Source organism: Cystoisospora suis (genome assembly GCF_002600585.1).
Source record: "Cystoisospora suis strain Wien I chromosome Unknown contig_1398, whole genome shotgun sequence".
Taxonomy (NCBI): domain Eukaryota; phylum Apicomplexa; class Conoidasida; order Eucoccidiorida; family Sarcocystidae; genus Cystoisospora; species Cystoisospora suis.
In genome coordinates this window covers 47,631-62,350 of record NW_027154198.1, presented here as the reverse complement: position 1 = coordinate 62,350, position 14,720 = coordinate 47,631, and the positions used below count along the sequence as shown (strand labels likewise).

Below are 14,720 nucleotides of genomic sequence, written 5' to 3'. Positions count from 1 at the left end.
CTCTTCATCTCCCTCTATCAATACCTACAGAGAAAGATAGATAGATCAAAGATAGATAGATAGATTAAAGAGAGATAGATAGATAGCTAAAGATAGATAGATATATAGGTCTTCTCGTACAGATCGATAGATAGTTAATATCCTTGACGGACTTTTGCTTCAATTCTTTTCAAGAAATGGGATCGACAGAAACATAACGGCTGCTGCTGAGCCCCCCTCTTACTGCAATTTGAAAAGCTAGAGGTACCTCTACTACTACTACTATCACGAGGAAGGAGAAGAAGTGAAGAAGGTGATCGAATGACAGCAATAAGAATGAGGATGACTGCTATCTAAAGAAGAAGGTGTTGAAGGGATTTTCTTATTCTTGTTGAGTTATTTCTTTTCTTTTTCTCCTCACCCTCATCCTCTGTGGGTTGTCTTTGCTGGACTCTCTCCTGCTTTTCCTCCCCCTTTGGTTCAAGAGGAAAAGTCACAAGCAGACAATTTTCTTCTTTTCTTTCTCTTCCCCTACCACCCTTAGCACATGTTGAGCTATATGAGCCACGTAATAGTAATAGTAGTAGTAGTAAGAGCAGTAGTAGTAGTCCTAGCAGTTCTGATGTGTATGTAGGAGATCGTTGACACTCCTGCTGCTTGGCGATATGATATATAGATGTGCATACCTAGAGAGAGAGAGATGCATGTGTACTTCTTCTTCTTGTCTGTATACTTGATAGGAAGGAATCTCTTAGGATAGGACGAGCCTAAGAAGTGGAGATACCCCTGCTTGCACTGCCGTTGTAATGAGAAGAGGCGGGAGAATTACAAGCAGATCTTCTTCATATGGTTCCACGGCTACTAGTAGTAGTACTATGTGAACAAGAAGAGAGATAGATACGCTGAAGAAAGATTGATAGATTGAAGATGATAAGTAGGTAGACTAAAGACAGCTAGGTAGATGGATAGGTAGATTGAACATAGATAAAAGCTAGACAGAGTAAAGATCGATACAGGAGAGGATGGATGAAAGACAAGGGGGGTACATAAGAATGAAAGAGAGAGATGAGGAGAGAGAAAAGAAAAGAAAGAAGAGAGAAATCATGAGATAGATGGTGACCATGAGGAGTCAGACGTCAAAAGACAGACGAGTAAAGCCGCTAGGAGAACTTTGAGAAGAAATCTCTCCAAGGAAAAAGAAAGAGAGAAAGAAAGAGTGAGAGATAGATAGAAAAGTCTGTCTGTTTTGGGATTTATCTCATAACGACTCTATGCGTGTGTTTCGGCTACTCTTCCACTCGCTTCTTCTTCACTACTTTCTTCTTCTTACTTCTTTCTCTTCTTAAGGAGAGATGAATGGATATCTTGTTTCTTGAAGAGAAAGATGAAAAAGTCCCAAAAAGGAAAAGAAGCCTCCTCCTGCTCCTACTGGTGCGAGGAAGATCTATGGACGAAGAGATCTATCTGATCAACCTACAGATATGCATAGAGAGAAAGAGATGGAGCTAGATAGATAGAGATAGGGTGAATAAAGATAGAGAGACCAATGATAGAGAGAGGGATTAGAGACAGATTAACAATAGTTTAAAGAAAGATGGAGGTGATAGACTAAGAATAGGTAGCTAGCTAGATCACAGTTTCATAGATAGATTCAAGCTTGATCGATAGATAGATAGATCGATATCTATGTCTTCAAATAGGATAGGTTGATAGGCTTTTCCTTCTTTTCTTTCTTTCTGTTTGCGAAACAAGAAAAGACTGAGAGATATGGAGAGAGACTTGCTTCTTTTCTAATGCACCGAAATGAGGAGATGAATAGCCAGCGTCTATACACCGGAGAAACCTATATATACACTACATTCCTCCACCTGTCGCATGCAAGGATATCTAGAGAGATATGTATCTAGATAGATAGGGAGGAATACGTCAATACACATTCTCATTTAGGAATAGAACTCAGTGATACTGATAGAGACTAGTCATTTCCCACGCCACTCTCTTTCACGTCTATCTGTTTTGGATGAAGAGAAGTCTACATCGATCTATCATCTCTCTCTATCGATCTCTTTTGACTGCTTCATGTGTCTCTCGCTCTCTCTCTCTATATATCTATATGTACGAATATATACACCCTTCTGTACGAAGCCCGTAGATACAGAGATAGTAGGGTAATTGACCCGATATGGATGATGTGTCATACATGTGTAGATAGATATAAAGCTGCACAGTGTAGATACACCAGAAAAGAGATCGACTTGAGAAAGGATTCTTTCTCATGAGGAATGGAAGAAAAGAAAAAGAAAGAAGAGAAGAGGATACCACCCTAGTCAACTTGAGGGTGTTTATGAAAGAATGAAAAGGAACGGAGAGATGCCGTTCAACAAGAAGGAAAGTTAAAGTTCTTTGCATGCACACGAATCTGCAGGCATGCAATGAAGAATTCTGACCGATTTCTTTCTTTTTTCTTTTCCTCCCAAGGGAGAAAGTCCGAAAGTTTAAAACGTGTTCTTGAACACTCTTTGCTAACTTGAGGTGTACGTACACCTCGTGAGACGCATTTTGATAGTCTCAGAATAATAGTCATCTCTCTCTTAGCTCTTCTCCCTATTCTCTAAGAATCTCGTGCTAGCTTTCATTCTTTGTTTTTCTCTTTCTTTCTCTCTCTCTCTCTCACTATGCTTTCTTTCTTTCTGTCTCATTTTCCTCACTTGGGTGGTGGCTAGGTAAAGTCTTCTTCTTCTTTCTTCTTCGAAGTTCGTCTTTTTCTTTTTCTCTTTTCTTTTCCTTATCTCTAGTTCGTTCACAAAAACGCTGAAGGAGAGCAAGAAAGAGACAAGTAGGAAAGAATCTTCTCTTTGTTTATTTCTTACATTCTCTCCCTTCTTTCTTTCTTTCTCTTCTTTCTTTTCTTCTTCCTCTCGGCAAGGAGGGATATCTCACTCGAATTAGCCAAGGAAGTAGTAGTAGCAGCAGTAGTAAGGGCGGGTTACATATATATATATATATACCTATGCATCTGTCTATACGTATGTATATATGTATGTATCTCTATGCCTACCTCTATCTATATGAATGTACATGTACGATGACGTAGCTAATGTCTTTTCTGTACTCATGTAGAGTAAAGACTCTTCTTTCTTTCTCTTCTTTTCCTTTTTCTTTCCTTTCTTCTCCTTCCTTTTCTTAACCTGACTACGCGCGGGAAGTTCCAAGGAAAATAATGGAGAGCTCCGTCATCCTGTGAAGAAAGCAAGAAAGGAGGAAAGAAAGAAAGAGACCTACAAGTTCTTCTTCTTCTCTTGCTCGCCTTCTTTCTTCGTCTTCCTCTTCTCTTCCGATCTCTCTTTCTTCCCTTTCTGCTCTTCTCAGCCTTCATTTTCCCGCCATGATTTCTCTTCCTCGCCCTTCTCTCTCTTCTTCTTCTTCTTCTTTTCGTATCCTTTCTCCCGGGTTGTTCTACTCTTCTTCATCTTCTTCTTCTCCTCCTCCATCGACTCCTTCTTCTCCTTCCTCTTCTTTTTCCCTTGTCTTTCTTCGTTCTTTCTCTTCTTCTCACTTATCTCGCAAACTTCGGCTAGCTCATGAGAGAGCATCGAAAGGCCACATCGATTACCTCCGTCAGCTCGAGAAACCCCCGTCTTCTCCTCCTTATCCTCTTCCTGCTTCTCCTTCTTCTTCTTCTCCTCTCTCTTCATCTGTTCATATACGTTCTGCCTTTTCCGAAGAATCAGCTGTACATACACCTGAACCCAATGTGCTAGTAAGACCTGCCGAAGAATGGATCAAACGCGACTTTTTCTTTCCGAAATCTCACGCTCCCTCTGAAGCCGCTGCCGGCGCTGCTGCGGCGTCTCTTGATCGGGAGCTTCGCCAGACCTTTTCTTCTTCTTCCCCTTCTTCCTTTTCTCAAGATTCTAACCTTTATCATCTTCTTCAAGAGCAACAAGAAAGAGGAAAAGATAGAAAAGGAGGAAAAGAAAAAAGAAAAGAAGAAGAAGAAGATCTAGATCATTGCAGGCTATTGCCAGAGGAGCCTTTATATGGAGGTCTAGTGCAATCGATGTCTATCCCAGCCTTAGGAGAGGTTCAGGTGTTTCATGGAGACATCTTCTCAGTCAAAAAGATAAAGAAGAAAGAAGAAGGGAAGGACACACCTTTCAAGAGATTTCTGAAAGAAAAAGAAATGCGTGTAGAAAGGAAAGAAGAAGGAGAGGAAGGAGAAGAAGAAAGAAAGAAAGAAGACAAGAGATCTTCTTATATTGCAGATGTCCTTCTAGTTCCTATCCCTCCTAACTTTCTTCCTTACAGAGGATTCAGTAAGAAACAAGTCGTCAAGTCGTCTTTTCTCTTCCACTTTCTTTCTCTCATTATCGCTTTCTCTCTTTCTCTTCTTCTTTTCTTCTGCGTTTCTTCGGATGAAGTGCGTATGAGAGATCTTGCTACCTCACATGCTTCTGATCTTCAGGTGTATGTACACACAGAGTGAGAGGACGGATAGATTTCGAAGAGAGCGAGAGAAAGAATGAAAGAATCTCTTTGCCTATGGACGTAACAAGTCACTTTTCTTCTTCTTCTCTAGTAGATCCCCCTCCCTCTCTTCTCTCTCTCTCTTTTTCCTTCCCTGACCTTGTAATGAAAACATATCCACTTAAGTGTATATACATCTCTCTATCCATTCTATGTATGTATGTCTGAGTATGTATATATGTATGTGTATGCATATGTACTTATGTGAGGGCTATGGATCGTCTATTTATCTGCAACTATGCATATATACCTAGTTCAGTGTAGCTCCATACATAGATGAAAGATAGACAGATACAAGCTAGATAGATCAAATTAGGTAGATAGATGGATCAAAGATAGATAGGTAGCTTACAGGTAGATAGATAGATAGATTAAAGATAGATAGATAGACAGATTAAAGATAGATAGATTAAAGACAGATAGATTAAAGATAGATAGATAGATAGATTAAAGATAGACAGGCTTAAGGTAGATAGTTGAAGTAGAGTGGAAGATGAAAAGTCGATTTGGCTGTGCCCGTTGTGTCTTGCCTTTTGTCTCGAGGTTGAGGAGGTAGAGATACTGAGACTGATGCTCTATGTGTTTTCGTATCAATCTGAGTGTATATACAGCACTCACGGTACCAGCCACCTACCTATCTTTATACAACTCCTCTTTCTTCAGGTTTCTCTTTTCCCCTCTCTTTCTTTCTTTCTTTCTTGTCTCTGTCTCTTGTTTGTGCAGGTCTAGAGGTTCTCGAGAGAGGGGGTGTCTCCTTACAGAGAGAATTATATACAGCTGTGAAGAGAAGGCTCCATGAACGCTTGAATCTTCTATCAGCTCCATCCTCTTCATGTAGGTTTTCTTAGCCTGACCTTCCCTTCTCCTCTTCATTTCCAAGCAACTTTGATCGATTCGAGGTGTCTTCTTTGTCAGAGCAACAGGAGCAGCAGCAGCAGCAGCAGCAGCAGGGCAGAAGTTTTCTCTTCGTTCTTCTTCCTTCTTTTGCATCGAGACTCTCGCTCTCTCTTCTCCTTCTTCTCCACTCATTCATTCACTTACCTATTCCTCCTTTCTTTCTCTTTCTCTCTTTCTTCGTATCTCTATTTGTATTACAACGTATCTACCCTTCGTATGTCTATCTATGTATCTAGCTGTAATTTATCTTCAGTCTACCTATCTATCTTTAATCTGTCTGTGTCTCTATGGCGAATGTCTTTTAGATCTGTAGATACACTTGAATTCACATGGAGCTCTTCTCGGATGTCTTCTATGGAGATCTATACTACATAAACCTCTCTATACACTTGACCCTTCTAAGTTGCAATACTGTGCGAAGGGTTTGAAAAGAAAAGAAAAGAGGAGTTCAGAAGAAAGAAAAGACGAGAGAAGAGAAAGAGAAAGGAAGAGAACAGAAGAGAGAAGAGCGTTGATTGCTTCCTCCTGTAGTTTCTTTTTCATTATGATCGGGTTTCTTTCTTTCTGTATTTCTCTTTCTTTCTTTTTGCAGTAGATCAAGATCTCTCACATTCACATGCCGGGGCGGATTCTCACTCTTCTTCTTCTTCTTATCGAGAAGAAGAAGAGAGAGAAAAGCAGAGATTCCATTCCGAAAGAAAAGCTTCACTTGGATATCTTCCTACTCTAGATCCAGGTAACTCACATGAGACATCTAAAGCAGATCTTTCTTCTTCTTCTTGTCAGGTGTACATACACCTGGATTGCTTGCTAATGCATTTCTCTTGTTTTTCCTTCATCCGTATATCCACCATACACAACATTCTTCACTTCCATCAGACGCATGACACACAAGCAATCTTCTCTTTTTCTTCTTCTTCTTCCTCTCTCGCCTCTTCTTCTTCTCACTCTTCTTCTTCTCTATTTCCCAAGCATACAGACATACAGATCCTACGGGATGTGAAAGAAGCTCTCGAAGAAATAGATAGACCCAAGAGAGATAGATAGATTAGAGATAGATAGATTGATAGATTAAAGATAGATTCAAGAGAGGTAGATTAAAGATAGATTAAAGATAGATTCAAGATAGATAGATTAAAGATAGATTCAAGATAGATTCAAGATAGGTAGATAAAAGATAGATCAAAGATAGATAGATAGATTAAAGATAGATTCAAGAGAGGTAGATTAGAGATAGATGTTTATCTGTGCGTGAGGTGCGTGTCGCTTGATAGAATAGAAGGGAGACGTGAGGTCTTTGTTTCATTCTACTCTTCTTTCCTTTCTTTCTCTCGCCTCTTTTTCATTCGACTACTTCCTGCTTCTTGTTCTTTCTCTTCTTCTTCTTCATCCTAATCAGCGCCTGCTTAGGTGTCTCTCTCTACATCTACCTGCATGTATGTACCTGTGGATCTCTATACATCCCCGTCTTCATGGATCTGTCTCTCTCTCCTTTTCCATATATGAATGTGTATAAGATATGTCTACATATAGGCAAGAGTATATATAGATTCTGTATGTCTGTATGAATATGTATGTATCTATCAATTTCTTCATGTTTAGTTGTCTCTGTGTGGAGATGTATGAGTGTGTAGGTGTTTCTTTCCTTATGGAGATACTCTCTGTCTCATGGTTAACTCTTAGGCGTGGGGAAGAGGAGGAGAGAGCTTTTCTTCTTCTTCATTTTCGAGTCTTTTCGCACCTGTCCTTTCTCTCTGTCTTATTTCCTGTCTCTGTCTTTCTCTCTCTTTTATCTTTTCTCTCTTTGTTTCTTTCTTTTCTTTCTTTGCGTCTCGGAATGCTTTACAGGAGAAGTGGTCTTAACGTCCACACATGGTGTATGTACAGACAGAGTTCGATTCCTTGCGTTTCTTGTCACTCCCTACTTCTGGCGTACGTCACACACCCGCACAAAACAGAAGGCCGTCTTCTTAGCTCGATCTTCAATCAATGATAGATATCTTTCCCTTTCTTTCTCTCTCTTTCTTTATCTTTCGTTCTTTCTTTCTCTCTCTTTCTTTATCTTTCCTTCCTTCTTTCTCTCTCTTTCGTTATCTTTCCTTCCTTCTTTCTCTCTGTCCTTCTTCCTCTTTATTTACGTGGAGTCTATTCATTCATTGACGCATGTGTTTCATCTTCTCCGTCTCCTTCCTTTTTCGTTTAACATTAGGAGGCAGCCCTCTCTTCTTTGTCTTTCGCAGTTCTTCTGACTTTTTTCTTTTCTTTCTCTTATGTCCTCTTTCCTTCTTTCTTATCTCTGTCTGTCTCATGTCTTTCTTATCTTTTGTTCTTTTGCATTTCTTTCTTTCTTTTTCTTCTTCTTGTCCTTTTCTTCTGTCTTTCTAGAGGGCAATAGTACGGAGGCAGGGCGTCGATTGCGTTACACGATGAATCGATGCTTGAGTGAACTGAATCGACTCGGCATCGATACTGTGATATCGCCGTTCATAGGTGCAGGTGGTATCTATGGATACGAACCTGCAGGCGGCTCGGAGATTCTTATAGAGACATCTATAGAACATATCATGCAGGTAATATACACTCTTCTTCTTCTTCTCTTCAACTTCTTCATCTTCTTTCTCGACTTGTCCTCTTTCCTTAAGATCCATCTTTGTTCTCTTCTCTCTTTCTCTGTCTTTCCTTCGATATCGCATCGAGTTCGTTTCTCATACATCTCTTTCTTTCTCTTCTTTCTTTTCTTCTCTCTCTGCGTTGCCTGGAGAATGTTTCTTTCTCTTCTCTCTCTTGCCTTCTAAGAGAGAAAAGGAAGAAGAAGAAGGAAACAATGCTATGTGAAGAAGCAGTCTCCATGTGTTTCTTTTCGTCTATCCTTTTCCTTGTGGCCGACGTCGTATGGAGTAGATCTTCAACCCGATCTTGGGGTGTATGTACACCAGAAGTAGAAATAGATATACGTGTTTTTTCACTCCCTGTGCACATAGATAGATAGATAGATCAAAGATAGATAGATAGATAGATCAGAGATAGCTCTTGAATCCGTAGGAATGGCGGAAGGGAGAAATGAATAGAGGAAGAAGAAGAAGAAGTTCTTGTGTCTTCTTTCTCTTTGTTTGCCGTGTCTGATACCGTGGCTTGAGAGAGAAGAGAGAGAGATGATAAGAAGAGTAGGTAATGGGCGGGGGTCCCTGTGAAGACTTTGTATGTTTTCAGCTGGATGCGGTGGAGCCTGTGTATAACTTGAAGAAGATAGTCTTCTTTGATAGAGATCTAGCTCATGCATCTCTCCTAGCTCAAGCACTTCAAACAGCCAAACGCTCCTGGCTACCTGAATTCCAAGTCAGAAATACAACGATAAAAGTCTCTCTCTCTTTCTCTATCTCTCGCTCTCATCTTCTCTCTTTTCTTTCTTTCCTTTCAAGATAGGCATATAGACACAGATATCAATTGCTATATATATATACAGATATCATTTCCACTATATATATATATATATACATAAGCAGATAGGTAGGTAGATAGATAGGTAGATAGCAGACATGACTGATGAGTCAGCGAGTGAGAGAAAAGTGAGAGTGTAGGGATTTGTAGGTTTGACTGGGTTTATTTAAACTTCCAATCCATACACATTCAGACGTATCGATTTCGATACTCATAGCCATACCTGTACACAGTAGATATTCATATATAGATATCTCTCCATACATATTCATACATCGTCATCCATACACCTATATGGATATCTGTAGCTGTAGATTCTTACATAGATTTGTCGATCTACATCTATGTCTATATATATATATATGTATGTATGTCTATGTATGTATATATGTCTATGTATGTATGTATATATGTATGTCTATGTATATATGTATATATGTATGTATATATGTCTATGTATATATGTATATATATATGTATGTATGCCTATGTATATATGTATATATGTATGTATGTAATGTGTGAGTGAAGTCTCAACCCTCCCTCTGCAGACACAGCAGGCTCTAGAAAGAAGAAGAAGAAGGCAAAGCTCTGCGGATGTCTTTCTAGTGGTTGGAACTTATTCAGGTTTTTGTTTATCGATCTATCTGAAAGTGAAGAAGAGAATGTCTCTTGTTTAAGAGACAAGCTTCTTCTCTCTTTCTTCTTCTTCTTGGGAGATCTCGCACTGCATGATGTGATGGCTTTCTTTCGTTTTTCCCTCTTCTCCCTTCTCTTCTCCTATGCCTTTCATCTCTTTCTTTCTTTCTTTTCGTCTTCTTCTTTTCCTGTAGGTAGTGGCTGCGCCAGTGTATTGGAGTCGCAAGCAGAGGCGTTTGCTAAACGTGACGGATGATATGCTCTTCTTCTGTAGAAAGCATACACCTCTCTCTTTCAAAAAAGTAAGGCACTCCTCTCACTCTTTCTCTCTTCTTTTCCGCCTTCTCTTCGATCCTCTTGCAGAACGAAAGACACAGTACCTTCCATATATCCATATATATTCATAGACATGGTAGTCTTCTATACCTATAGGTATGTGGATAGAAGTCTATATGCAGGTATGTGTATGCGGTAGCGGATGAAGGGGTCTCTGTATCTGCAGGTGTCTATGCATATGGAGATGTATGCATGTATATATCTGTATATATGGTCTATTCGATTTAGTTAGATAGATGGCTCTATAGATAGCTGGATGTAGATGGCGGGTAGAGAGTTATGTGTAGATCTTGATAGAGACTTTCCCATGTGAGTGCGTCTAGGAAAAATGAAAGATGTTGAAGTTCTATGTAAGATGACACCTGAAGAAAATTATCCGTTTCTTCTTCTCCTTGGAGTGGATTTCTTCCTGTCTTCTTCCAATCTCGCCGAGGGCTCGAGGGTGAAGATGTGTGTGTGTCTCAAGCACTTCTTCTCAACGATGGAGTGTACATACACCTGACTGGATGATGCTGTTGAGGGGGATTGTTTCTTGTGAAACGTGGTCTTCGAATGCATGCATGCGCGTACGTCTACAGCATCATGGAGTTATACGAAGGAAGAGAACCCACTATTATTCGAATATAAGACCCTTCCTATGGAGATCTTCAAGAGTTTTAGAACCTCCGCCTCTCCAGGTAAAGAAAGAAAGAAAGAGGATAAGAGACGCGAATTTTCTCCGACCAGTCTGCTCTTCCTTGTCTATCTTTCTTGTCTCAAACTTGTCTGTCTCTCCTCTATATCGGTCTTTTCCTTATCTCCTGTCTCATTTCTCTCTTGCCGCAGATATTTTTGGATCAAAGATAGTTTAAAGATGGATAGATTAACTTTACCTTCTCTACCCTCTCCAGATAAGCTTCATTCTTTCTAATACATTCTTTTCTCTGTATTCAAAACAAGAGACTTTCCGCAGCGGGCACATCTACGCACTTTCGATCTTGCTGTCTATCATTCATTAATCTTCTCCCTATCTATATATCTATCTATCTCATTATCTCTCTGTCTATCAGTCTCTCTCTTTCCCCTCAACCTATCTGTCTACATACGTATTTCTCCCTCTACTTCTACACACATACATGCACATATATATGTGTATATACGTGTGTATGGATCGGTAGATGAGTGATTTATTTCTCCTTTTTTCTTTTTTTCTTCGTGTATTTCTGTTTGACTGATCGATTGGTTCAGGTGTATCGACACTCGGGAGAAGTCGCGGAGTGGCAGTTGCCCGCCCGTCCCTTCTATCGTTTAGGGGTTTCTTCGATTCTCTTTCCTCCTCGCCGAAGTTCCTTTCCCTCTATGAGAATTAATGCCAAGGGACAGTTCGTAGGCATCAACCGCATGCCTAAAATTGCTGAAAAAGCGCAGCCGAGATTATAAATGAAATAGGGGCATTCAAAAGAGATACATCAAACATAGATAGATAAATAGATAGATAGAGAGGTTAAAGATAGATAGATTAAAGATAGATAGGTTAAAGGTGGATTCAACAAGATAGATAGGTATCCTTGCTTTCTTTATCTGACCAAAGCTAGTTGTCCTTCATTCATGCTTTCTCAGAGCTTTCGTAGAAGAAAGAGAGTTGAAGTCTCAACAATGTCTCTCTAAGATACATAAACACACAGACAGAGACAGAGAGAGATAGAGAGAGAGAGATAGAGAGTGTGACTTTCTATAGATGTTTCGTAGTCATGGGGTTGAGAAGAAGCACCAGAGATTTTCTTTTGCGGGGTGGATTCGGAGAAGTGAATCAACGAGTGTTAGAAAACTGGAAGTTTTGCTCCTGAGGCGTAAGGCACTGAAAGAGAGCGATGCATGCATTTCTCTTTCTTCTCTCATGTGAATGAAAGGAAAAGATAAAGACCAAACATTCCTCTTCTGTTCTCTCAAGAAAGTTTCATCCCCATAATCTTTCTTCTCCCCTTCCTTCTTTCCTTCATCACTCTCTCTCTTTCTTTTTTCTTTCTCGAACTCTTTCTCTCTTCACCCCACTCGACCACCCTCCTTCTCTCCTTCCTTCGCTCTTTCTTTCTCTCTCTCTCATCTCTCCAACTCCTTCTTTCCTTCTTTCTCATCTCTCCAACTCCTTCTTTCCTTCTTTCTCATCTCTACAAGTCTTTCTTTCTCTCTCTCTCTCTTCAACTCTCTCTTTCTCTCTCTCTCTCTTCAACTCTCTCTCTTCAACTCTCCCTTCAACTCTCTCTTTCTTTCTTTCTTATGGGAAGGTTTGCTTGTCCATGACGGCGTGGAATTCTAGTTCGCTTATTTTGCCGTCTCCATTTGTATCGCATCGAGTTAAAATTTCGGAGATGTCTGGATTAGCCCCGGCTGAGGTAGACATATTCAGTTCTTTGGCGGTTTTCATAAGCCCTCTAAGAGTGATATAGCCTGTCCCTTCTGGATCGAATTGATTGAAGGTCCGAGAAATATCTTCTCTTGTGCGAAAGGGCGAATCGTCTGTAGCCAAGAGATCGAGAAACTGCGGAAACGTCAGTACCGTACGTCCATCTCGATCCAGGTAGCTTATCATATCTCCTATCACTTCACTCTTCGACTCATACCCCGCGTTCTACAGAAAGAAAGACAGAAAGAGTGAGAGAGAAAGAAAGAGTGAGAAAGAAAGAAAGAAAGAAAAAGATGAAACAAGTCCATACATTGAGTAGAGGAGTTTTGCGTTGGTCTCCACGGGAGTCAAGAGATCTGCAACGAGAACGAATCTTGTATTGGAGAAGAGAGCATCTAGAAAGAGAGAGAGAAAGAAAAGAAATAAGCGATCAACTAAATTCTTCTATGTAGAGGGTTCATCCCTTCTTCATGTCTAGAGAGAGTCACCTATAAGAGATACATAGCATACGTGTATGGCCACATAGAAGAGGCGAGAAGGTACATATAAAAAGAGAGAGATAGAGAGAGATATATATCTACAGATGTAAGATCGAGGAAGGATTTCGCTGCGATAGAAAAAGAAAGAAAGAAAGAAAGGGGTAGGGGCTGATTGGGGGACATGTTGAGATAGATCCATACACATCATAGAAGTGTTTGCGTAAATCATATCTCGATCTCAAAAAGCCTTGAGAAACCGACGACAACAGATCTCTGGAGTGTACATACACCATAGCGTTCAAACAGATACATGGCTGTCTAGAGCTATTCATGATTTGGTTCCTCTACAGAACTGATTGAATCTATCTTATTATCTTTCCTTATTCTTAAACGAGAGTGAGAGAAGAAATACTTCATGCGAATCTAGGAGCAGTTCGCTCGCTCATCATCTCAGGTGTATATACACCGTCTATCCTCTCTAGATCGAGTCCCATTCTTCCTTTCGTCAGTAGAGATCACCACGCAAGGAAATCTTTCAACTTTGTTGTTTTGTATCTCTTTCTTCCTCTTTCTCAATCCCTTTCAACTTTCTCAGTACATCTTTCTTCTCCTTTCTATTGTTCTAGCACTACCCGAAAGAATCCCCAGAAAGGCTAAGGAGATAGAGAAATCGATAGATTAAAGATAGCTCCGTGACGGTCTCGTTAATGTCTTTCCTCTCATCCATTGCTCGGCAGACAGTGTCATCTATTCCTTTTCTATTTTCATTTCTTTCCCAGGAAACCTCTTCCTCTCAACTGAAGAAAACTTCTTCTTCTTCTTTCTCGATCTATCTACCTCTCTCTATCTGTCTATTTACTGATCTATGTCGCACTAAAGAAGAGACAAGTCATCTGATCGATGATCCATTCTCCATTTGTCAAAATTTCTTTCCCTAATCATCATATCGTCGTCTTCCTACCAATAAATACGTCCCGCATATATGTCTTTTCTTCGTTTCTATTGATCTTTCTAGTCGATCTCTTTTTTCTTCCGTTCTCTTCTTGGGGGTTTCTGTTCTACCTGCAAGCGCGTTTTGACGTCTCTCAATTGAATAGACCCCGAGCCTTCAACGTCGCAAGCATCGAAGATCTTCTTTAGAGCAAGGATTTCCTCTTGCTTCATTCCTGGCCTTTCATACTTTTGCGGATCAAATTCATTCGCGCTTCGATTCTTTAGTTTACTAAAGTTGGTGTGATGGTGAAGTAAAGAAGAACCTCCAGTCGTCGTCGTCGATAAAGACGAGATCCCTCCTCCCGCGGGCTGTCCATGATGACAATGCTGCTGAGGTATGTTAGCTAAGGGCCTTCCTCCGCAACTTCCTCGACCTCCTCCTGATGAGAAAGAAGAAGAAGAAGGATTGCCACTGGGACGCGAAGAAGAAGAAGAAGTTTTAGATTTCATTGCGAGAAGAAGAAGAAGAAGAAAGAGAAGAAGGAAGGAAGAACACTTAGGAAGAAGGAAAGGATTAGAATAAGGATTGAAACATGAAAAGCTTGAAGGGTTTAAGGTTATGGAGATGGAGAGAGAGAGAGAGTTTCTTCAATGAGATAGAGAGAAAGACGGGTGGATAGATGGTAAGATAGACAGAGATAGAAAGAGATAGGGAGAGAGAGAGAACAAGAAGAATGAAGAAGAAGAAGAGAGGAAAGAAGAAAGAGAAAGTAGGGGAAGAGGTGACNNGAAGAAAGAGAGATAGAGAGACGGATAGTCTATGAAGGCTTGAAAGGACCAGCGAAGGAAGGACGGGATGTACGTTGTATGTGAAAAGTGAAGTGGTCTTTAGACTAGTGAAGAGAGAGACGAAAGAAAAGAGGTATCAAGAAAAGAAAAAGCTCATCTTATCAAAGGAATTCAGATAAAGAAGCTTATTACTTTCTTAGAGAAGACTTGTCTCTTTCTTAGTTTCTCAACTCTTTACTTGTCAAGACGAAAGTCGAGAGAGAGAACAAGGCGACGATTTCTTTATGGGAATTTTCTTTCTTCTATCCTCTCTCGCCGTC

At 40.2% G+C, this 14,720-nt stretch overlaps 2 protein-coding genes across 2 annotated transcripts; one reads left to right on the top strand and one right to left on the bottom strand.

Moving 5' to 3' along the window:
- Positions 1–2,462: 2,462 nt before the first annotated feature.
- On the top strand, positions 2,463–11,734 carry CSUI_003202 (uncharacterized protein). Its single transcript, XM_068063400.1, has 8 exons — positions 2,463–4,295; positions 5,230–5,340; positions 5,996–6,139; positions 7,252–7,335; positions 7,789–7,973; positions 9,675–9,782; positions 10,395–10,493; positions 11,044–11,734. Exons 1-8 carry the CDS (start codon positions 3,365–3,367, stop codon positions 11,233–11,235), a joined length of 1,854 nt encoding a protein of 617 aa, XP_067924630.1. The 5' UTR covers positions 2,463–3,364; the 3' UTR covers positions 11,236–11,734.
- Positions 11,735–12,070: 336 nt separating this feature from the next.
- Positions 12,071–14,685, bottom strand: CSUI_003201 (ef hand domain-containing protein; the record flags this gene model as incomplete). The annotated part of the gene is made up of 2 exons (XM_068063399.1): positions 13,741–14,685; positions 12,071–12,424 (listed from the first exon to the last, which is right to left on the bottom strand). Exons 1-2 carry the CDS (start codon positions 14,119–14,121, stop codon positions 12,071–12,073), a joined length of 735 nt encoding a protein of 244 aa, XP_067924629.1. The 5' UTR covers positions 14,122–14,685.
- Positions 14,686–14,720: the final 35 nt, after the last annotated feature.